Source organism: Protopterus annectens, chromosome 15.part0 (genome assembly GCF_019279795.1).
Source record: "Protopterus annectens isolate FY-2018-M chromosome 15.part0, PAN1.0, whole genome shotgun sequence".
NCBI lineage: Eukaryota > Metazoa > Chordata > Ceratodontiformes > Protopteridae > Protopterus > Protopterus annectens.
The window spans coordinates 29,341,583-29,367,053 of NC_056749.1; the positions used below are offsets into that span (position 1 = coordinate 29,341,583).

At 44.6% G+C, this 25,471-nt stretch overlaps 1 protein-coding gene across 1 annotated transcript in view; it reads right to left on the bottom strand.

Annotated features, from left to right (window-relative positions):
* The window catches only part of LOC122790101 (afadin- and alpha-actinin-binding protein B-like), a 107,917-nt gene that overhangs the window by 76,646 nt on the left and 5,800 nt on the right, over positions 1–25,471 (bottom strand). The window contains exons 2-3 of the mRNA XM_044057673.1: positions 24,936–25,101; positions 24,321–24,462 (exon numbers count right to left, since the gene is read on the bottom strand). Coding sequence (XP_043913608.1) covers positions 24,321–24,462; positions 24,936–25,088 — 295 coding nt within the window. The 5' untranslated portion in view covers positions 25,089–25,101. The remainder of the gene's footprint in view (positions 1–24,320; positions 24,463–24,935; positions 25,102–25,471) is intronic.

The window sequence follows — 25,471 nt, forward strand, 5'->3', positions numbered from 1 at the left end:
TCTGTGGCCTTTCCAGTTGTTGCAGAGGTCTTCAGAGGTGCATACCAAACAGGGTGCTGTATTCTATAATTGGTCTAATGAGGGATTAGTACAGTGGGATAATGACCTTTTTTCTGGATGAAAAACCTTTAGGTGAGGAGTGCCACACAGGATTTCCTGACTGTTGTGGCAATGTGGTTATCGAAGGAGAGATTACTGTCCACCTGTGTCCTTAAGTCTCTGATCACACTTTCGGTGTTTAGTGTACTGCCACCTATGTGGTAATTCACAGGTACATTTTTTTTGCCCCCCAAAGGGGATAACTATACATTTCTTGGCATTGGGCTTGAGCCCATGGCTCTGGCACCAAGCATTTGTTTCTGTAAGGCCTTTTTGTAGAATATCCACTTCATTTTGGGATTCAATAATGGCTCCTAGTTTGCAGTCATCTGCAAACTTTGTTAGCCAGAGTCCCTTAGTGTTGGCCTGTAGGTCAGTGAAGTAGATGCCAAACAAGAGTGGTCCCAGGACTGAACTCTGAGGTACTCCACTTGTCTGGAGCTGGATTTGGAGTCTGCTACTTCTACAGTGTGGGTTCAGTCAGTAAGCCAGTTGGCAACCCATCGAGTGACCGTGATTAATGCCCAGCTTAGTAAGTTTATCTATGATTCCAGAGTGGGGGGTGGTGTCAAATGCCTTGGCAAGGTCCAGATAGGCTGTGTACTGCCTTACCCTCGTCCACAGCTCTGGAGACTGATTCAAAGAAGTCAATCAGGTTCAGGAGACAAGATCTGCCCTTCACAAACCCAAACTGGGTGGGGTACAGTGTTTGAAGGTTGCCAATGTCTTTGTTTACAAGTTCCATGATAATACTTTCATAGCCTTGCAGATCAGGCTCAGACTAATGGGGCGGTAGTTCCCTGGATCAAAGGTTGATTCCCCCTTGTGGAGTGGGATAACTGTAGCTGTGCACCACTCAAGTAGGCACGAAGCCTGAGGTGAGGCTATGAGTAAACATGACACTTCGGTGAGGTGCCAGTTCATTTTGTAGTTCATGTAGAACACAGCCCGGGATGTTGTATTCTTAGCTTTGGAGAGAGTGTGTTTACCTGTGTGGCCATTACTGGAATTTGGCAATCTTTCGGTATTGAGATGGACCCTTGAGAGGGGGGGGGGGGTGAAGTTGGCACGGAATCGATCTGCCAAGATATTGGCAATATCCTTGGGATCAGTATATTTAATGCCATTCTGTTGTAGCTCGGAGCAGATCTGAGCATTGCCATTTATATTCTTGACATAGTTATAGAATGCCTTGTGGCTGATTTTGGAATCTTTGACAATTATTTTCGTAACTAGCTTTGGAAGATTGTGAGGAATCAGCTTCTTACAGAGGCTGGTATGGAGTTTTTTTGCATCCTGGGATTTCCTTCTTTTCTGCAACAGTTTCGTCCTTTTGTTGTAAAGTTTGTTTATGGCAGGGGACCACCAGATTGGCTTTTTTTTTTTTTTTTTTTGGGAGGAGAGCATCTTTGTTCCATTTGGGATGGCACAATTCAGGCACGAGTGGATGTGCTTGTACAGTACCTTAGGATGTGCTTGTACAGTACCTTAGGATGTGCTTGTACAGTACCTTAGGATGTGCTTGTACAGTACCTTAGTGTAGGATTCACCAATCAAACTTTCAGTTCCCGTCTGCATGGGTGTCATGAAGTTTGTCACTTCTGACTTGAGTAACATGAAGTTGGCTTTGGAGAAGTTTACGGAGGTTTTGTTACTGGGTGGGGGAGGAATGTGGATGCCAAGGGCGATTAGCTTATGGTCAGACCTGACCAACAAAGGGGTGAGACCATAGGCGTGGAGCATTGATTTCCCATGTTGGTAATGGCCAGGTCTAGGATATTGGAGCCCCTGGTGGGACTATGGATTAGTTGATCCAGGGCATTGGAATTTATGAATTCAAAGAACAGTTGGGCAAAGATGTTGGTACACAAGTAGTTTTCCCAGTTAATGGCAGGGTAGTTGGAAATCACCCAGTATTAGGGTGTTTGGTTGAATCTTAATATTTTCCAGTATGTTTAGAAAGGTGCAGTGAGAATCTTGGGGCATGGTGGGGATTCTGTAGCAAGCTACAATTTGGACTGCAGTCTTACCTAGTGTTAGTTGCACCTGGAAAATTTCAGACATATTGTGTTGGGCAACTAGCCTGGTGGAGTGAACATGGACACTCCTCCACCTTTAGTGTTTCGGTCCTAGTTTGGTGGCCAAAAAGTGAGTTGTAGCCTGGTATTGCAGGGATGCTTTCTGGAGCCTTGAGCCAGGTCTCAGTTACTGCACAGATATCAAAGTTCTCCATTTTTAGGAGTGCCTCGAGAGAGTGCATTTTGAGGTTTACTTTTAGCATAGAGTAGCATTACCTTCAGATTTTGCATGCTTGTACCGGTTATGGTGGTGATTTTGTCCTTTGAACTTCACCTAAAAAAGGCACTACAGGGGTGGCAAGAGCCTTAGCCAGTAACCTGAATCCCAGGGGTGACAGGTGCAGACCATCTCTGGCAAAGCATTGTGGGCTGTCAATCATGTCGTCTCAGGAAGACTGATACTGGATTCCCTTTGAATGACACCAAACGCTTAGACAATTGTTGAAATCAATCATTTTGTCCTTATACTGTGGTATTGTGTGTGAAGGCAGGATGGTACTCAGGGACTAGGGTCATACCTGCCTGGGCCACATGATCCAAGAGCTCTTCCATGTCTCTTTTCATGTAGTCCAGGGAGGTACGTCTCAAGTCATTCACTCCAACATGGACAAGGACAGTCACTTGTACTTGTTATGGAGTGACCAGAGTGCATGCGTTATGTGGTGGATCCCGGCACCCAACAGGCAGCTGACTAATTTTCTCCTTGTTTAGCCTGGTGAGTGGGACATCAGTGTCATGTCTGAAGCACTTCTGAAAGACCTGAATGAGGAAACTTAAGGTTGCCTTGACTGAACACGGCAATGCTCCTGTTGGGATGGCTTAGCTGTAGAGAGTCAGTGACTTGTCCACAATTAAGATCGGGATCAGAGCCCTAGTTGGGAGAAGACCCTTTCAACCCTTCGGGATGAAGATGAATACTTGTCAATGGCAGTTCTTTTCCTTGCCTCTTCCTTCATCTCATTTATCGCAGGGCTTTTTGTTAGACATTTTTTCGAGCCGATCTTCCTTGGATTCAGGAAGCAGAAGGCCCTTTAAAATCACTGTGTTCCTTCCATCAGAAAGGGCACTTTGCCAAAAGACTTTCCTACAAAAGCACCCCACCCACTCTCAAACGTTCATCCCCCAAACATGTTATGGCCATCCTTGAGGGAATGTATTTTATGGCCACATTTCAGATACTAAAACTTAGTTTTTCCTCCATCATTTATATCCAAGCTGAAAAGGCAGTATACACCAAGCACAGTGACATAAAAAGCAAAGATAAATCAGTTGAATGATAGAGGAGCTCTAAGCTACAAGTAACAACTAGGCTCCCATGACAGATTTCAATGGAGAGTAACCACACAATTTAAGTTAAGTATATTTGAGTGGGAAGAGAACAGATGCCCAGTACTGCACTGAATATGTAAAGGGAAAAATAATGTCTTAAAATTCTATACGAATAAAACTTTTAGAAGGCAATGGAACCCTGGAACACTTCGAGCAGCTAGAGACCTCATACAAAGGCAGTGGTGCAGACCAGACCTAGGAGAGCCAACATAGTTGGGTGCACAGTGGGAAAATGAGGAGCTAGAGACTTGGAGCACCAGATTTGCTAACTTGAATCATACAAGCAGCCTGAAGAGCCAACAGCTGGAGAGGATGGAATAAAGTGCATCTGACACGATCCTCCTGTTACAAATGCATCAGTCTGCTCCCCCAGTCATGTCCCTTTGTAGATGCCATCATTTCCAACGTGTTTATGTCCCCCTAACCTACAGAATCAGAAGGTGGTGCTCATTGTAGATGCCATCATTTCCAACGTGAGTGTTTATGTCCCCCTAACCTACAGAATCAGAAGGTGGTGCTCATTGTAGATGCCATCATTTCCAACGTGAGTGTTTATGTCTCCCTAACCTACAGAATCAGAAGGTGGTGCTCATTGTAGATGCCATCATTTCCAACGCATTTGGGTCTCCCTAACCTACAGAATCAGAAGGTGGTGCTCATTGTAGATGCCATCATTTCCAACGTGAGTGTTTATGTCCCCCTAACCTACAGAATCAGAAGGTGGTGCTCATTGTAGATGCCATCATTTCCAACGTGTTTATGTCTCCCTAACCTACAGAATCAGAAGGTGATGCTCATTGTAGATGCCATCATTTCCAACGCGTTTGGGTCTCCCTAACCTACAGAATCAGAAGGTGATGCTCATTGTAGATGCCATCATTTCCAACGTGAGTGTTTATGTCTCCCTAACCTACAGAATCAGAAGGTGATGCTCATTGTAGATGCCATCATTTCCAACGCATTTGGGTCTCCCTAACCTACAGAATCAGAAGGTGGTGCTCATTGTAGATGCCATCATTTCCAACGTGAGTGTTTATGTCTCCCTAACCTACAGAATCAGAAGGTGGTGCTCATTGTAGATGCCATCATTTCCAACGTGAGTGTTTATGTCTCCCTAACCTACAGAATCAGAAGGTGGTGCTCATTGTAGATGCCATCATTTCCAACGTGAGTGTTTATGTCCCCCTAACCTACAGAATCAGAAGGTGGTGCTCATTGTAGATGCCATCATTTCCAACGTGAGTGTTTATGTCTCCCTAACCTACAGAATCAGAAGGTGGTGCTCATTGTAGATGCCATCATTTCCAACGTGAGTGTTTATGTCCCCCTAACCTACAGAATCAGAAGGTGGTGCTCATTGTAGATGCCATCATTTCCAACGTGAGTGTTTATGTCTCCCTAACCTACAGAATCAGAAGGTGATGCTCATTGTAGATGCCATCATTTCCAACGTGAGTGTTTATGTCCCCCTAACCTACAGAATCAGAAGGTGGTGCTCATTGTAGATGCCATCATTTCCAACGTGAGTGTTTATGTCCCCCTAACCTACAGAATCAGAAGGTGGTGCTCATTGTAGATGCCATCATTTCCAACGTGAGTGTTTATGTCCCCCTAACCTACAGAATCAGAAGGTGGTGCTCATTGTAGATGCCATCATTTCCAACGTGAGTGTTTATGTCTCCCTAACCTACAGAATCAGAAGGTGGTGCTCATTGTAGATGCCATCATTTCCAACGTGAGTGTTTATGTCCCCCTAACCTACAGAATCAGAAGGTGGTGCTCATTGTAGATGCCATCATTTCCAACGTGAGTGTTTATGTCCCCCTAACCTACAGAATCAGAAGGTGGTGCTCATTGCAGATGCCATCATTTCCAACGTGAGTGTTTATGTCCCCCTAACCTACAGAATCAGAAGGTGGTGCTCATTGTAGATGCCATCATTTCCAACGTGTTTATGTCTCCCTACCCTACAGAATCAGAAGGTGGTGCTCATTGTAGATGCCATCATTTCCAACGTGAGTGTTTATGTCTCCCTAACCTACAGAATCAGAAGGTGGTGCTCATTGTAGATGCCACCATTTCCAACGTGTTTATGTCTCCCTAACCTACAGAATCAGAAGGTGGTGCTCATTGTAGATGCCATCATTTCCAACGTGAGTGTTTATGTCCCCCTAACCTACAGAATCAGAAGGTGGTGCTCATTGTAGATGCCACCATTTCCAACGTGTTTATGTCTCCCTAACCTACAGAATCAGAAGGTGGTGCTCATTGTAGATGCCACCATTTCCAACGTGAGTGTTTATGTCTCCCTAACCTACAGAATCAGAAGGTGGTGCTCATTGTAGATGCCATCATTTCCAACGCATTTGGGTCTCCCTAACCTACAGAATCAGAAGGTGGTGCTCATTGTAGATGCCATCATTTCCAACGTGAGTGTTTATGTCCCCCTAACCTACAGAATCAGAAGGTGGTGCTCATTGTAGATGCCATCATTTCCAACGCATTTGGGTCTCCCTAACCTACAGAATCAGAAGGTGGTGCTCATTGTAGATGCCATCATTTCCAACGTGAGTGTTTATGTCCCCCTAACCTACAGAATCAGAAGGTGGTGCTCATTGTAGATGCCATCATTTCCAACGTGAGTGTTTGTGTCTCCCTAACCTACAGAATCAGAAGGTGGTGCTCATTGTAGATGCCATCATTTCCAACGTGAGTGTTTATGTCTCCCTAACCTACAGAATCAGAAGGTGATGCTCATTGTAGATGCCATCATTTCCAACGCGTTTGTGTCTCCCTAACCTACAGAATCAGAAGGTGGTGCTCATTGTAGATGCCATCATTTCCAACGCGTTTGTGTCTCCCTAACCTACAGAATCAGAAGGTGGTGCTCATTGTAGATGCCATCATTTCCAACGCATTTGGGTCTCCCTAAAAGAATCATGAAGTGGCGCTCAAAGCTGGGACCTGCACACTCCAAAAAGGCTGAATTCTTTCTGTAACTCAGTCAACATTAAAGGTGCCTCTGCCTATTAATGAAAATTGTTCTGCACCCGGATGAGGGGTTTGTGAACATACCACACCCGCCTCTGACCACAGAGTCAACTTCATAAAGGAGAGACAGACACACACACACACACACACACACACAGGCCACACTCTTGAGCAGTCTGGTTCTAGAATTAATTGGGCAGACAGCGTTACCACGATGCACAATATCCTACCCAAATTCTGACTCCGTCCCTATTAGCAAGGTGACATCTCATGTTTCACAAGCCTTTAATTTCAGTTTGCCTCAATGACACTTGGGGGGGGGGGGGCAGGTGTGATGTTTATTATTGTAGACGGCGAGTCCACACTGATCCTGGTATAGTGTTGGTCATGCCTTCCTACAACCACTAACAGCAGGCATAGTTTAAGGGGGTGGTCCTGGTACCCCATTCTGTCTGAAGTTCTCAGCTTTCTCTGAACTATCATTGGGGGGGGGGCATTCTGGACTGCTATGTACAACTCCAATAATCCCACTCCATAAATCAAATGCCAGGGATGGGTCCCCAGACTCCTTTCCGATGTTCAAGCCAAATACTGAAAGCCCAGTCCCCAGACTCCTTTCCGATGTGCAAGCCAAATACTGAAAGCCCATTCTGGAGTACCACATTTTGGGCTGCTGTTTGTCTGGTCAAACCACCCACACCTGACTACTGAGATGGGTCCTTAGGCTCAATATTAGGAATGCAATACTTGATATGAGCCTCAGCACTTAAATTCAATTCAAATAAAATAAAGTTTCAGAACTTTGGTTTTGCAGGAATGGGGACCATCACTGCTGCTCCATTCCCAACAGGGGGAAAGTGCTCCAAATATTCCAGTTACTTTATTCATCTCTCAAACTGCTGTACCCTCACAGTGTTGGGGGGTACGACTCCAATGCCATGGTCTTGAAATAAGTGTGTGGATATGTTGTTAGCATTTCCCCTAGCAAGTTTCTCAGAACTGGGCTATTAAGGAGAGTCCCATATTAGATTATCTGGTCTCATCAAAAACGCTGACAAGGGCATTAAAGCTTCAGACAAAAATTCATGCATCAGAAAAAAAAATCAAAATAAAATTATATTTATTTAGTTAAAAATGGCAACAGATGCTCCTTGACACTGGGGATAAAAATGTGCAAGGATCCAAAAAGTATATAAAAGTGATAGCTATGTTTCAGGCAATACTAAACCCAGAAACCTAAAATCAGAAAACCACAGAAAGGTGAACAAGTGATCAGCACATCTCACAGTGATACAGCCAATTCTGTAATAGGAAGGCAAAAAACAAAATGGAAGTGACACGTGCTGTGCCAAGCAGGAGGAGCCGATTTTGACAAAAGTGTGGCAGGAGGGCAAAGTACTAAAAGTCAGAGACAGCAAGTGTTTGTGGAGAATGATTACTCACTGTACACCAGGCAGAAGAGGAGTAAGTTTATTCCACTATTCCGGGAATGTTGAGGTACAGGTGTGAGACTCAAACTATTGTACCAGCTGTCAAGGTATTCTTCCCTGGAGGGACAAAAATATATATATATATATTTTTTTTTACATACATGCTAGAGAAGGAGGAAATACAAAAGTTTGTCCAACAAAAATAGTGAGCTGTGAGAAAGATTCTGCTTTTTGTTCTTCTGGATAAAGACCACAGAGAAACTGTACATGTAAAACTTTTTCCAATGTTTTAATAGAAAATGTTGGAGTGAAGGAAGGGAGCCTAAGACTAGACTAGAAGAATCCAGAGTACGTTGGAAATTAATCAGACAGGATTTTGAGGGATGGAGATAAACTAATAAAACCAGTAACAATGAAATAATGCAATAACTGGATGTGAAATCTGAAAAAAATCCAATACTGCCAGATTTTATTAATTTATTGGACTTGTGGGGTACTGTAAAACAAGCTACTTCATGCCATAAATGTTCAAAAAATGCTTTGGGGAGGGGAAGAGGGAGAAAGTTAAGTAAAGAATTGTTCTTACTAGCACTTTTTGTGGTCTATGGTTTTCTTTGCATGCTATAAAGTTCTCTCTTCAAGTGCAATGGGGATTGTAAACAGGTGCTGTTTATTTCTTTTCTTTCTACCTTCACTTTCTTCTTGTTCAGTTTGAAGAAATTTAGGCAATGCAATGAAAAAAGCCTGATAAAAGAAAAAGATAATGTGCTTTTTGTCATTCTTGCATGGGGAAATGATTTAGTAACAAGTTTTAAAAGTAAATTAAAAAGAATATTTAGTATTATGAGGTTTTTTTCCTAGCAATTCTGCAACTGGTCTTGTTTAAATAGAAACAATGTGATAGAGAGAAACTGTCTTCATGACGACACGAGAACCAGGCAGCCAATCTGATAAAACTGGTTTTAGTCTGGTGGAGAGTGATTTGCTGAAGAAAAAAAATGAGACATTGGCTAGGAGATATTCTCTGAAAGCATTCAGGGGTTTTCACAGCTGGGAGAGCTATAAAGAAAAAAGACAAAAACATTTAAAAGCACAGGCTATGGCATGCATATTAGCATGTTTAACCTTCTCTTAGGTTAACTCAAGTCTGAGGAAGTGTGGTGCTTCAGTTTGGAGGGTTAAGTATTTAAAGATGTACACAGTTGTGTGTGTTAGTATTAAGTTCCTAGGTTTTAGGGGGGTGTTGGGAGTGTTTTTTTGAGGGCTTTCAAGAAAAAAAAAAAAAAAAAAAAAACTTTTGTAAGATGTGACATATGCTGAAATGAATGACAAGAAACTGTATAAAAAGTTCAACCAGTCATACACTGTGCATGTACACAAGCTGGAACCAGACATTTAACAAAAAAGTGCTGTACATAAAAGGTGGGAATAACTAATGCAATGATGCTTTCTGTAATGTCTTTAAATGTTAACTGTCTATGATAAATACAAAAAATAAGAGTAGTGAACTATATTAAAATATGTAGACTGGAAATAGCTATGTTACAGGAGACGCGCTTAGAAAGAACTAAACATATGAATTTTATAAAGGATTTCAGGATGGTTATTCAGCAGAATCTTGGGACAAAAGGAAAACAGGAGTACTTATTAATTGCAAGAAGAGCTCAAATAGTGACAGAAAATGATAAAAAGACAATGGCAGATTTGTAGTGCTAAGGGGCTAATGGCAAGGGAGGATTACACTAGCATGTATTTATATTCCACCTAAAACTGCTATAATGGAACTTAATCTGGAAGAAATCATCAGTTTTCAGCAAGGAATATTACTTCTAGGTGGGGACTGGAATGTGATTTGCAACAGTGAAGATGTGTCTGGGGGGCCCAGAAGGGAAAGCATAACAAAAAGAGGGTAGATTTTTTAAGACATTTATGCAAATATTTGGCATGGAAGATGTGAATTCAGTAATAGGTGTTTAGAGTGAATTTACATATTATTCCCCAAGATATAAAGATGGGGCTAGGCTAGACAGAATTTACATTTCGCAAGAACACGTGCATTTAAATGAAAAGTCTTGATACTCGCCCAATAACTTTCAGATCATATGCCAATAACTAAAATAAAAACAGGGTAATGAAAAAATGAGACCTTGGCACTTTCCCACACATTTGTTGGGAGAGAAATTTAAGGAATGGGTAGTGGAGACCATTCAGTAGCTATTGGAGAGGATAGAAATTTATTCTGAAAATATAGCTAGGGAGTGGGATAAAATTAAAGGAGTTTAAAAACAGGGTGGAAACAGACATGGAGCCATGGTTAAAAAGTAATTTAGAGGGACTGACAAATGTTACAGTATTGCAGAACAGGGGGAATCTCACAGAAGATCAACTGCAGAATGCGAAGCAGAAATAAGGGATTACCTTGATAATATGCACACGTTTAGAAAGATTGCTGTAAAACTTTTTGCCATTAACAGTAGATCACAAAAACTTAGCATATCTACTCAGGCAACAGAAAGTAGTAAGCGCTGTCGCAAACCTTAGAGAGCCTATAACAAGGAAGGTTCCAAGAGATCCTTAGAGGTATTAGAAATATTTTTCAGAAATGCCATGAATGTATGTTAAAGCAGAGAGATATGGAAATAAAGACAAATGGAAATGTTTAAGGATTAAATAGGCCAAGGTTAGAGGGACAGAAGTCTCGATTACTAACCATTAGGATTGGAGGAAAGGAGATCATTTTGACATATACTGGAAAGTCCCCAGGAATAGATGGTATTTCTGTGGGAGCTTTGGAAGCTAGGAGGGAAAAACAGATCTGGAAGGTCTTAACAGCATTTAAGACGGGAGTACCAACTTCCTGGAAGAAAGCAGTGGTAGCTGTAATACCTAAAGAGGGTAAAGTTCCATCAGATCCAACTCCACACAGGCTCATTTCAATACTAAATCATGATTATAAAGCAAGTCTTCTTCTTCTTCTTCTTTCGGCTTTATCCCGGTTAGGGGTCGCCACAGCGGATCACCTGTCCGCACATTGAATGGCAGTGGAGTTTTACGGTGTCGAGTTGCCAGCCCGGCGCCCAACCTTCCACAGAAGGCACACTCACACACACACCTAGGGCCAATTTAGAGTGTCCAATCCACCTGCAGCATGTCTTTGGGATGTGGGAGGAAACCGGAGCACCCGGAGGAAACCCACGCGACCACAGGGAGGACATGCAGACTCCGCACAGAAGGCACCCCAGCCGAGGATCGAACCGGAGAACCTCTTGCTGTGAGGCGGCAATGCTAACCACTGCACCACCGTGGCCGCCCTATTATAAAGCAAGTCTATAATGGCTAAAAGAATGACAAAACTGATATGGATCAATGTGATTTTGTGGAGGGCAGGCAAACATTTGACAACATTCAACAGAACAATGATGATCCAGAGGGAAGCAGAATGCAAGAAAGTACCATTGTTGGTGGTGGGTCTTGATGCAGAGAAAGCATTTGACAGAGTAAGTTGAGACTTTATGAGCAGGGCAATGAAGTATTTTCATTTCCTGAAAAAATTATAAGGTTGATTAGGAGGATATATGAACCACTAGCAAAGAAAATAAGAGACTCAAATTCAAGGATACAATTGGTATGGTAGTCAGGGAAAGCAGTCTATTTACAGATTTCATACCTGACAAAACCAGAGACAGACATTAGTGCTGTGCAACACTGAGACAGTTTCAGATTTTTGGGATACAAAATTAATGAAGCTAAAACAAAGGCAATAGTGGTGAATTATGTACAGACATGGGGACATGATAAAATTACGTATATAGGATTGTGGATCAAAAATGATTCTGGTGCAGCAGCTATAGATATGGGGGACGAGACTAAAGATAATAAAAAAACTGAGAAAATGGAAGCTTTATTACATGGATAGCAAGATGCAAGCAGTCAAAATGTTTTAGTCCCTTTAGTCTTGTACATAGGTCAGGCCTATTTTAAATCAAGCAGAGAAGTTGTGGATTGCAATTAGAGAGCTGAAGGACCATCTGGGAGGGGAAGACAGCAAGAGTTACGTGGGATAAGTGGATTCTTCCAGAACAGGGCCGGCTGGGATTACCCAATTTTAAGGGATATTTCCGTGCTACATAGTTAAGGCTCCTAAATACATAGCACAAGCAGAAAACTAATTCAGAGTGGAAAGGGATGTTCAAGAAACATTGGGGGGGGGGGGGGTTGGGCACTCAAGAAACAAGATTTTTTATGCAGGCCTTTAAGGAGAATAATCATACAAAATATTATAGCCATAAAAGTAGCAGAAAGTATTGCAAGAACTAAGCCAACACAGGAATGGAGAAAGAGGATTCTGCTGATAGGAAGTACTGCAATTAGGGATATAAGCAATAGGGGGCTGGAATTTATTGGCGAAAACTAAGTACAGTTGTGTACACTTACCATAAATGTAGATGTTAAGAGTGTATTCACTATTGCAGTCCTTACAAAATGGGTTATCCGGTAGCCTACAGTCGGCCAGAATACCAAAGTCCTTGGTATACAACGTCAGCTGCCTTCGGATTAGGCCCATCAGGACATCTGGTACAAAAGAAGGCAGCAGATGCCATTTCCTTCTTGCCTTAACTGTCAGGAGCCCCCAAACGGGTTAGACCAACTCCAGTCTGTGCCCCAGGAAAAAAAAGGGGGTTGGAAGGGGGGAAACCAGGACTGCAACACTGACTACACTCCAACATCTACATTTATGGTAAGTGTACACAACTGTAATATGTTCATGTTTCACTGTTGCAGTCCTTACAAATGGGTCGATTCCCAAAGCCCAGGAAAAAAAAACAAAAGGGAGGAGGAACACCCACTGTTTAAGGGTTGGTGAGGATGGCCTGCAACACTGCAGTGGCAAAACCAGCCCTGGATTTAGAAAACAAAGGTAAATTGTAATGCAAGTGTGGACAGAAGACCAGGTAGCTGCCTCCAGATGTCCCTAGTAGGTACACCTCGTAAATAAGCTACTGAGGAAGAGGCTGCTCTAGTAAATTGGGCCCTAATACTTTGTGGAGGAACCTTGCCATGCTGTAACAAAAGTGAATACAATGAGCAATCCACTTAGAAATGGTCTGTTCATAAATAGCTTTGCCCTGAGCTCCAGGAGCAAAACTGACCAACAACTGATCCAGCTTTGGAAAAGGTTTAGTCATCCAGGTAAAATCTAAGCTGTCTATGCACATCCAGGGAATGCAGTAACCTTTCCCCTTTATTCTGAGGATTAGGAAAAAAAGTAGGCAGGTGTAGACTGGTTAAGAGTCAGGCTAGAAACCACCTTGGACATAAAAGGAGGAATTAGCCCTAAGAGAAACCTGATACACATGGAAGATAAAAGGCTCTATTGCCATAAAGGCCTGCAGCTCAGAAACTCTTCTAACCGAAATAATAGCCAAGAGAAAGGCAGTCTTCCAGGAGAAAACCTTCAAATCAGCTGAGGCAACAGGCAGAGTAAGTTTCTAAAGTACAAAATTAATATCCCAAGCAGGAGTTGGTGCCCTTCTGGGAGGCTTTAAATTGCTAGCTCCCCCTGAGGAACCGTTTCATCAGGGGACGAGAGAAAATGGGCTGCTCAAAGGAACAATGAGCAGAAATAGCTGAAACATGGATCTTGATGGAAGAAAAAAGTCCACCATTAAGCAAGCCTGCCAGATGGTTACGAATAAGAGGAAGAGAAAGTTGAGAAGGGTCTTCCCCCTCTAGTTTGCATCCAAATGGAGAATCTTTTCCACTTATCTGCACAAGATTTCCTAGTGCTAGGCCTCCTGGCCTCACGAAGGACCTAAACCACCTGTTAGGAAAGGTTCAAATTATGAGCCAGGTTGCCAAATGCAGAGTCTGAAGATGAGGATGCAGAACTTTTCCCCCTTCCTGAACCAGGAGATCTTGCATCAGGGGCAGATGCCAAGGCTGAAACTGGGCGAGATTCTGAAGTAGTGGATACCAATGTTGCCTGGTCCAGTCTGGAGCTATGACGATGGCCCTTGGTTAACACCCTGGGAAAAGACCCTGAAGAGGGAATGCATAGATTGAGAGCTGTGTCCAGGAAAAGGACAGGGTATCCACCTTCCAAGCTTTGTTGTGATGATCCCTGGTCCAAAAGGATGGAAGAAGGTGGTTGGGTTGGAGATGAGAAGAGATCCACCTGGGGAGTGCCCCAGCGCTGAATGATGCAATAAAAGATGGTCTTGTTTAGTTACCACTCGTGAGGATCCAGGATCTGCCTGCCCAACTGGTCTGCCAAGGTGTTGAGCCTTCCTGGAAGAAACCGCTATCAGATGAATGTCCATGGAAGCTGCTATGGACCATAGTATCATGCTTTGTCTGCACAGGGGGTAAGAGAGTCACTCCCTGCTTGTTGATGTACCACATGAGTTGTCTATCCTGATCAGAAGAGTACCAGGAGATAGATGTCTGAAAACTATCAAGGCCTGCTGGACTGCCATCAATTCCTTCAGATTTATATGCAAATTCACTTGTTGAAAAGTTCCAAGCCCCCCGAATGCATCTGCCCTCTAGATGTGCTCCTCAAGTGTAGTCAGAGGCATCTGTGGTGAGAGTCTGGCTGGCAGGAGGTCGACAGAAAGGCATGCCTTTGTTCTGTGCACAGGCTGTCGCCCACCAAAGGAACTCAGTCTGCAGGCAGGGAATCAGAGGAAGTATCAAGTCTAAATCCTGAGCGTGTTGACACCAAAGGTTTTTGAGGCACCATTGCATTTTCCTCATATGCAGTCTGGCATATGGAATCAGAATATATGAAGCCATGAATCCCAGGGCTTGCAGGAATTGCCTTGCAGAAAGCTGGGTCATGCTTGCCAAATTCTTGAAGTCATTCAAAAGATCCATTTGTTTCTCTTGAGGGAGGAATACCATCTGGGCGGCTGTGTTCAGGTTCACTCCCAGGAATACAATCTCCCTTGTGGGTAAGGGATACCAGTTTTGACTTCTTTGGGCTTACACCATCAACAAACAGAGGTGAGAAGATTCTTTTACAAAGTCCAAATCCTTCAGAAGTTGCTCTGGAGAGTCTGCCTGAATAAGGCAATCGTCCAAGTAAGGGTAAATTTGAATGTTTGTCTGCAAAAAAAAAAAGATGACTGGAGCCAGGCATTTTGTAAAAACTCTAGGAGCAGTAGATAAGCCAAAGGGCAGTGCAGAGAATTTGAAGTGCCTGTTCCCTGCCCTGAAGTGAAGGAACTGTCTGCAGCTTTCCCTTACTGGGATGTACAGATAAGCTTCTTTGAGATCCAACGTCAACCAGCCAGGAATCCTGGGCCAGCACTGGCAGAAACTGCTGAAGAGTGAGCATTTTGAACTTGGGAATCACCAGAAGTGTTTAGAATGGATAAATCCAGAATAGGATGCCAAGTTCCCCCTTTTTTGGGAACCAGAAAAAAAGTCTCGAGTAGAAACCTTGGCCTATCCACAGTGCAGGAACTGGCTCTATATTGCTCCCAGGTTTAGCAAAGAAGAAACTTGTTTTTCTGCTTCTGCCCTTTGATTTTGGGGGGGGGTATCTGGGTACCCTTGGTGGGCAGGGAAGGTGTGAAAGGAGAACTTGTAACCTTGGGATACCGTCTTTGAGCACCCAGTTGTCATCTGTGATGGTGGGCCAGACATCTGCAAAAATGGCTAACCTTGCCCCCAAAGGAAACCCTGGGCCCAGAGAGGCAGGCAGGGGAAGGCCGGAGTCATTGGGAATGCTTGCTTTGGGAAGTTTGCATAGAACTCCCTGATTTTGAAGAGGAAGCCTGCCAGTACTTAGCCTTTTGAGGGGTGGAAGTCAGTCCCCTAGAAGACCTGAAACCCTTAGACCTAGGTGCGACTCTGCTTACTAGGGTCAGGAAAAGTCCAATTTTTAGAAGGGTAATGTTTACTAAAACTAGGAGGCTGAACTTGCAAAAATCCTTAACAGTTTGCATAGATTTGGCCTTATCCTCCAACTTTTTCAACACCTCTTCTGCTTTGCTACCAAAAAGATTGTCCTTGTGCAAATGCACATCCAGTAATTTAGATTTGACAGGTTCAGAAAGGGGTTGTTCCCTGAGACAAGCATGCCTTCTAATGACAGAACCAGTGGCTGCTGCCCTGCAAGAAGCCTGTCCTTACTCTCCATCAGGGAAGGAACACCCGAATTCAGTAAATCATACATGTCCTTACTCTCCAATCAGGGAAGGAACACCAGCAATTTTAGCCTCAGTAGCCTCCAAAGTATGCTGCTGATACTCAAGCATATGAGAGACAATTAACAGACCTAATAGCAAGGGTGGAAGAGGTATAGACCATTTTTACCCCACCTATCCAATGCCCTAGATTCCCTGTCAGAAGGAACAGGATTTTTAGCAACCATAGCTTTAACACCTTTAGGGCCCCAAGAAATAATCTCTGGATCAGCAGTAGGATTATTGAAAAGGAACTAATGAGAATCAGGAACTACCTACCTGTCAGGCTTTCTGGGAGCAGGAGGAACAGAATTAGGAGTCAAAGAATTCTCCATGAAAACAAACAACTTCCAAAACCGGGAGGATAGCCAAAGGCTTATGTTGTGGCAAATCTTGCCAAGAATTCCCTAATCAGTTTCTTAGACTGAAGGTAGTCCTGACTTTCCCCGTTTGAAATGCTCCCCAAGAGTATTCAGAGCATCTCCAAAAGAAAAATCTTCTGGATGGGAGGCAGAAGGGATGGAGTCTTCTGCATCAGAATCCTCAAAACCAGAAAAAAGTGGAGAGTTTCCCTCTTCATCAGCAGAGTTGCTGGAAACCTCAGAGTCTGAGGCAGAGAAAACTTCTGCGGACAATTCCCTAATCTATTTAGGAGGCGGTGGAGGGCCTTTGATAAGGGTTAAGAGATCACTAGCCATTTTAAACCATCTGAGTCGGAAGCATTTGAGGGGAGGCAGATGCCTGCCTAGGAGTAGATTTTCAGCTGGAAGGCCTAGCCACCGAAGTCTGAAGTAAGGTCAGTCTGGATCTGGGCTCCGGGCGGAGGAGAGGCCTCAGAAGCAGGCGCCTGATTAGCGCCTCCGGATCCAGATCGGCAGAGGGTCAGAAGATGAAGTGGAAGCCTGCGGTATGGAGGACTCAGGAAAGGTCTCCACAGACACCTGCTGCTGAACATTCACGGACTGCAGGGGCAAAGAAAGTGCCTCACTGACTACCTCTGGGCCGACAACCAACAGGGACGTAGTCTGCTAATTTGACCTTAAGCCTGTCGCGGTCCTTTATCCTTATGCTTCTTGGGAACATCTGAAGTTGGGAGACCAGAAGACGCCATACAGATGAATTTAGACCAAACTCCAAAATGCTTAAACAAGATCCTAGTTCAAGATATATGGTACGCGGGTTGAAAGAAGCACAGAGAACACAATTTGGGCCTTGCGTCCCTAACAAGTAATACAATAGGAGTGAAAAATCAGTGTGGAATCTGTTTTCCCCAAGCAAGATATAGTTATTAACTTTCTCTGACATTTGTTAAAGTAAGAAAAGAGGGTCCCCAATGGGGTACTTTTCTGAGGTCTTCAACTAAGCAGTTGGAATACAAAAAGTTACTCTGCCGACCAGCACTCGTGAAAAAAAGCTTCTGTTTTGGGCTCTGCATCAAGAAAGACTGAGGAAATGGCATTGGCTGCCTTCTTTTGTACCAGACATCCAGCCTAATCTGAAGGTGGCAGCCGATATCCTATACCAAGGACTTTGGTATTCTGGACTGCGGGCTACCGGGGACCGGATAACCCATTTTGTAAGGACTGCAACAGTGAAACACTGAACATTCAAGGTATTGGGAGCAAATTACTGGACAGGGAAATTTAACAGAATGGGAAGAGGCAAATAATTTGGACTGCAGGTTAGAGATTGCCTTCCCTATCAAAGATTGACATCCGAGCATAGGCAAAGAAAAAGAAATAGGGGGTCCTAAATGAAAGACCAGCACTGGTAGAGTTTTTAGTAGAACTTAGAACAGAAGGTGCCATTAAAAAAATAATAGTACAGCATATAAAATATTGCATGATACCTATAACAATCAGAGGAGGTTAGAAAGGATTGGGAAGAGAGATTAAACAATTCAAAAAAACAATGGGAGGATATACATGTACATCTCCCAAATAAGCAGAAAATCTAGAAGATTTAGGATTTTTGCTTGGAAACGTTTGCATGGAAATTTTTAATACCCCAAGTAAACGCCAGAGAATTTTTCCTCAGATGGGCCGCAAATGTTGGTGGTGTGTCGGGAAAGAAAGAGGTACTTGGGAAAACTTTCTGGGAGTGGGTGGGTTGGCAGACTAAGGATTCCCTGCAGGATGTACTACCGGAGATCCTGGGTGGGCAGATTAGTGTGACGAAAGAGAATTCTTCTGAGCTAGGATACAGAATCGGAATTGCCTAGACATGGTAAGGCCTTCGTGTGTCTAATTATGGTGGCTGCCAAAAAAGCAATTACTAGAAAATGGAATCAGAATCTAAACCAACTATATTAGCAGTAGTGAATATCAGAGAAAACTAACTGAAATCTGTAGAAAAGGGTAGGAGCAAACTTCACAGGGAAAAAATGGGAATTGTGGGAACAAAGCATGCAGAGGAGGAATGAGGTTTAAAAGAAGGTATGACAAATAAGCTATGTAATATGTTTGACTGAAAATGATTGGGTAGATAATGATGTATAATGTTTGCAATGGGGAGTGTCAGTATGGTTTGTGATGTAAAATGCCTGCAACTAGGATTGTGTGTTTTTTTTTTCCATTTATAAAATGTATGATTCTTCCTCAGTAAACAAACCGTAACGTTGCAGGAAAAATCACAATGGCTCAAAAATAATGAATGCGACTAGTTCCAAACCACACGACAAAAATAAAACCAAGCAGGATCCTGCTTGGTTTTATTTTTGTCGTGTGGTTTGAAACTATTAAATAGTCGCATTCATTATTTCATTATTAGGGCTGTGAAGGGGTCCAAACTTTGGGCCTGAGCCCAAATGGAGAATCTCTTCCATTTGCTGGAATAAATCCTTCTGGTGGAAGACTTATGAGACGAAGATAAGATGTGTACCACCTCAGGTGAAAGGGAATGTTGTCTAACTAGTGATGGAAGTGCAGCAGCCAAGATGTCAACCTGAGGGCTCGCAGGGAGGGATGGAGCTGTCCTGACATGTGAATCAGTAGGCCTGGCACTGGGTCCAGGGTCCAAGGACCGTCCACTGCGTACTGCTGAAGAAAGGGGAACCATACTTGTCGAGGCCAGTTTGGAGCAATTAGAATCATCCTGCTTCCCAAGGATACGGCTTTCTGAATCACTCTTGGTAACAGAGAAAATGGAGGGAAAGCATAGATCAGACTGGAGGGCCAATCGTGGACTAGAGCATCCCTGGGGAACTCCCCCTGTGGCAGGATCAGTGTGAAGTACTCACTGCATTTGGCATTGAGAGAGCTGGCGAAGAGATCACAGCAAGGCTGACCCCACCTGTTGAAAATCTGAACCGCCACTCAGTTGTTCAAGGACCACTCTTAAGGCATCAGAATAGCTCTGTTCAGCCTGTCCGCTATCACTTTGGTCTTTCCCGGAATGTGCGTTGCCACTAAAAAACGTTTGGAAGACACTGCCCAATGCCACACTCGCATGGCCTCTCTGCAGAGGGGATAAGACTTGGTTGCCCCCTGCTTGTTCAGGTACCAAACCACGGACATACTGTCAGAGTGCAATCGTTCCCAGAGGAAGAGAGCTTTGGAGTGCCCGCAACGCTAGAAACACCGCTCTCATCTCTAGAACATTGATGTGCAGGTGTACCTCGTGATTTTGCCACGTGCCTTGGACCGTCCTGCCAAGATAGTGCCCCCCCAACCCATCTGGGAGGCGTCCGTGTGGTCACCATGGCCACTGGAGAGACAGGAATCAAGCTCCTCCCCTTGTCCAGATTGGTGGAACATAGCCACCAGCGGAGGTCCTGTTTGCACCGTTCCCTGAGAAGTATTAAGTGGGAAAGAGGAAGTTTCTGAAAGGACCATTGGGACGAAAGGAGCCACTGTAGGATCCGCATGTGTAACCTGGCTAGAGGCACCAGCATGATGGTGGCAGCCATGGATCCCAGGAGCTAGAGGACTAACCTGGCCTGAACTCTGAGGGGCAACAATGCTTGAATCTGAGACTGCAGCACTCTTACCCTCTTGTGGCAGAAAGGCCTGCATTTGGAGAGTCTAGCTCTGCGCCTTTTTTCCCAGATCAAGGTAATTCCTAGTTGTTGACAGTGTAATGGTAGCCTCCCTGGCTTTAATGAGGAGATGCCTGGTGGGGGCGGTGAGAAGCCAGTCGTCCAGATATGGAAACACCTGGAATCCCCGACGTCTCAGGTAAGCCATCACCACTGCCACACACTTGGTAAACACCCTGGGGGCTGTGGTGAGACCAAAGGGCAGGGCACGAAACTGGAAGTGACTGGCTCCCAGCCGGAAGCGTAAGTGACTCCTGGATGCCCTGTCCATCTTGATGTGGTAATAGGCATCCTTGAGATCGATGGAGCACATCCATACTCTGGCCTGAAGAGTGACCATTCGGAACTTGGACTTCAGAACGTATTGATTCAATCAGCTGAGATCCAGAATGGGCCTCAGGTCCCCTGTTCTTTTCGGCACCAAAAAGAGTCTCGAGTAAGTTCCTGATCCAATATGGTCTGAGGGAACTGGTTGGATGACTCCTTTCTCTAGCAGCTTTGAAACTTCTAGTGCTGTTTGATCCCGTTGACTGGGTGGAACGTCTGGGATTCTTTTGACTGGAGGGGGTGTTGATAAAAAGGGGATAGTCCGGTAACTATTCTAAGCACCCAACGATCCTGGGTGATGCTTTCCCAGGCTTCCAGATGCAATGAAATTCGGCCCCAGACTGGCCCTGGAAAAGCACAGTCTGGCAACGCCTCAGGAACACTGAAAGGAAGACCCGCAAAAGGAATCGCAGTCTCCTGAGTTGCGGGGGCCTCCTCTGCCTCTAGGACGGCATCTTCCAGAATAATTTCCCCCTCCTCTGCCTCTAGAGGGGGACTCACCTTGAGCGGCAGGGAAAGACTTCTGTGACTTCTTGAACCACATTTTCCCTCCTCTGTGAGCCTTGGGGTAAGGCCTAGAAGGAAGAGAGAAACAGGCCCCTACGGCAGATAGGGTCTTCCCCTCCTGTTCGCAACTGGTGAGGGTGTCTTTCACTTTGGTCCCGAAGAGGGAGGACCCATCAAAGGGGGAGTCAGTGAAGGAAGTAACACAGGCGAATCCAGGCTTGCCTTCTGAGAGCTACACCTGAGCTAGCTGCCCTACTCGCCCCTTCGGCTGCATAGGATATGAGCCTCATGGACGAGTTGACGATGGAACCAAGGGTAGACAACTGGGCGTTAACAGTCTGCACTACCGCCTCAGGCATGTTACCAGTCAGAGTGTCTCCTAGCTCCTTAAGGAGATCTCTCTGGAGCAGAGTAAAATGACAAAGATAATTCAGCGACCGCAAGGTAAAGGTCGCTGAAGACAGGGTACGCTTCCCATACCAGTCCATACTCCTGAACTCCTTGTTAGGAGGATGGATGGAAGAAGCCTCTGCAACGTCCTGCTGAGTGGCTGCCACCACCACCAAGGCATCTATGAAAACCCCTTTGGTCAGGAACTCTTTCTCCAGGGGAGCAGAAAGGAACTTATTTGGATGTCTGGGCACCGGTTCCATGGAATCAGGGGTCTCCCACACCCTTCCACAAATCAAATGCAGAAGTTCATCGAAGGGTGGAGACACCCAGGAGGTGGAGGGTTGAGCTCCGAAGGCCTTGAATAGACTCCTCCTCATAGGGGGTCTTGGAAGGCCAGTCGCCTCTCTGCCTCAAGATCTCCAGGATGTCGGAGAAAGACATCGGACGACGACTTAGGGGACCCCTCTGACTCCTAGAGGTCGGTATCGGAAGCGAGTGACTCGTCCTGGGAGTCTATGTGCTTCCTCTTGCACAACTTCTTTCTAGGGGGCTCCTCAGGCACCAACACCGAGTGGCCCCCAGAAAGTTGGGGAGCGCTCATGGGGGTATCCTCAGACCTTCAGGCTCCGCAATCCATGGACAGGGGTGTGTCAGAGGCTCTAGCCGGGGTGCAGGGGGAAGGAGTGACCGAACCGGGTGATGTACCTGATGATCTGGTCAGTGCGCTCCTCATGGCCTAGAAGACAGGTCCTCCCGAATACGAGGACCGACCCATCTCAGAGACCACAACCAGGGTCAGGGTTTCCCGAGCTGATGCACCGAGAGGGAGGCTCGGAACCAACAAGAGTCCCGAGGTATCCCCCTCGGGTCCGACTGAGGGAACCCAAGTACTGAAACCAGAGGACGGAACCAACATGGTTGGAGCAGATGTCTGCTCCGATAAACTCGCAAGGGGTATCGGAGCAGACACGAGAACATAACTCGGCACAGAGCACTCCGGCTCAGACGACAGGGGTGCTCGGAGGAGGAATCATCGGTACAAAAGTAGGGACTGGCTCCGGAGCAGACTGTGCCGGAGCAGAGAACAATTTTGCCAACACGACTGCAGGAGCCTCTGGGCCACCCTACCTACATCCAAATCAGACAGCCTAGAGGATTTGGAGGAAATAGGAGATTGGGATTTCCTACCTGGAGACTCAGGCCTAACACTGGGTGACTGGCTCCGAATAGGCTCCAATAATATCGGGGCAGAGGTAGACTCCAGTAAAACAGATACCTCCTGAGGCCCAGAGGACAATTGAGCCGAGGAGGCAGTATCCACTTTCGAAGCCTTCTCCAGGGGCTCTGATGAGACAGATGGAGCCGGAGATCTTTTCTTGGCCTTGGAAGTCTTAGACTTAGTACTAGAAGAAGAGTCCAAGGACTCCTCAAAGGAAGGTTTAACCAGGCCCTTCAAAATCAACTTATTTTTTTTCTTTCCTGCAGTACCCTGGGGCTGAAAGCGTGGCAAAAACTGCAGGACTCTTGCAGGTGAATAGCACCAAGACAATAAACACAGATAGAATGCCCATCTGTAATAGACATCTTATAGCCACATTTAGAGCATTTTTTAAACCCAGAGAGTTTATGCTCTTTCTGCTCTTTAGACATAGTAATGCACAGCACCCACCCAACAGACACAAACAGCCAAGGAAACCAATTTAAACGTTTCTTTGGTGCAGCCAGGAAACTAACTACTGATCAAAAACCAACAAAACACAAGATTACACAAGCCACACAACACAGGAGAGGACTAGGTCCTCTAATTTACACAGGCCTAGCCCAACACAGAGGAAGACCACAAAAACACTACTCGCTAATCACAGTACTCACAATGAAAAAACTAGCTATTAAAATAGCTTTTTACAAGAGAACGGACTGTTAAGACGTATGAAAATTTAGAAAAAAAGGTACTTAGCCACAGCCAAGCGAGACCATGTCCTAACTCTACGAGTGGTAAACGAGATCTGGGGCTAGGGCGAGGTGCATCTTGGGATACCGGGTTAGCCCAGCCAATTAGAGACTGTGCTAGAGAAATAGTTGGCAGAGTTGAACCCGTGAGTAAAGAATGTAGGCGAAATAGGACCACATAACATCTAAATGTTCCCAAGTTTAGAGCCACAATCAGTCACAACAATAAACGCAAGATTAGTCACAAACGTTTAAGCAGTATACACACACAAACGCCTAGGACTGAAACTATCATATATTTAATTTTTAAATAAATTTTGGTGCAGAGAAAAAGTTCTTCTCATATTAAGGAAACAGTCTCTCGGTATAAGCTAAATGGTCACTATGATCAGTTTAAATGACTAAGTGTTGATTTTATGTATTACCCAGTTCTGATGAAATAAAGCACCCAAGTTAAATATTCTGCTCAATCTGGCTGGTCTGACTTTGTCAGTCTTGTTTGGGTTAAAGTATTTTACTCAGCTGACAAGTCACATTATTGGTTTTACAGTCTCAGTTCAAAGCAAGAGTGAATTGCTTTGGTGTTTTTCCCTACCTCAGTTTTATTTTTTTGGCTGTTTTTGAACTTCTCCCCATGTTTATGCAGCACAGGAGGCTAAACAGAGCCAATAATGAAAGTCGGTGTAGAACGACTTTGAATTTTCCAGAATACAAGCCTAATACATACATGCACAGGATGGCCATGTAAATGCAATGTTCACTACACATACAGCACAGCAGTAACTGGTGGGCAAGTACAATGCACAAGCAGGCAACAACTTTACAGCAATTTAGGATAAAACATGTACTGCTGTTCATGATGGTTCAGCTATGCAGAGTTTAAACGCACATTCATATATCGTACTAAATTTAGATGAACACACACTCCGAGAGAAGAAGCTCCCAGATACTGCCATGCACAATCTCTAGGTAAACTATCAAAATTTACCTTGACTGCCTAGTTTCTCCATACGATTTTTCAAGCTGCGCCATTGCTTTCGAATGCTGAGCAAGAGTTGTTCCTTAACAGTACCGCACGAGTGCTCAGCCTGATCTATGTCGCATTCAGCTTGTTCCTCATCTGGGTTAGCCTAAGGAAAGAACAAGGAGCAACGTTTAACTGAAACGTGGAAAGCATTGAAGGAGAACATGTAAACAATGAAAAAGTGTGGGTGGGGGGGCTCCTTTGGGATTATAAAAACTCCAGAAAGGTGCAAACATTTCTGCATGAAGGGCTACACGTGCTACTAACAGAACATCTAGCTCGGAGGCATTATCAGATGCCTGCTACAGCACAGTCCACTTTGTAAGGCCACAGCAGACCATGGCCAAGAGGTTGGGTAACCGATACAGAATCGTGCTTACCATCCTTCCCCATTATTCACCAACAGAAAATCCAGGGCTCCTGCAAACAGTATGAATGAATGGGAATTCGAAGTTACAGGATTTCAAAATGGCACATCAAATAAAACTACCAACAGAAAGTGGCAAAATCAGGTATCTTATCCCCAGCTTAGGCAACATGAAGGGAAAGTAAGGGAGATCATAAGTACTCTATATGTACCTTGAAGAGGCCATCCTCCATGCCAGATGGAGAGGAGCCAAGAAGAGTGCACATGTCTGTTTTCATCTGCCCGAGGACCTTCTTCAGCTCCAAATTCTCAGTCATCATCTCCTTCAGCTGAGTTTCCAGGTTCCCTACCAGAAACTGGTACATCTCTTCTTCCTTCCTGTGGCCGGATTAGAATTAAAAAGAAATGCACATCAGTTTTTACAGTACTACATACATGTATAATTCTCACAGACCCCCAACAAAAAACAAAGGAGAAAGAGGGAAAAGGCACTGGTAAAATAAATGTAGCTGTCAAAGGAGAAGACCCTTCCCAGCTTAAGTGAGGGATTGGCAGGGCCAGTTTAAGACCAGAGAATAATTCACTGGTAGACAGTTAAGGGCCAGGAGGTAAAATAACCAATAGCTTCCATGAAGATCAGAGACAGCTAGGGTGATGAACATGTGTGGGAGTGAAGTCACATATTCCAGCAAAATTATTCCATTAGAATAAGGCTATAAAGTGAAGGACAGCAGACATCCTACAAAGT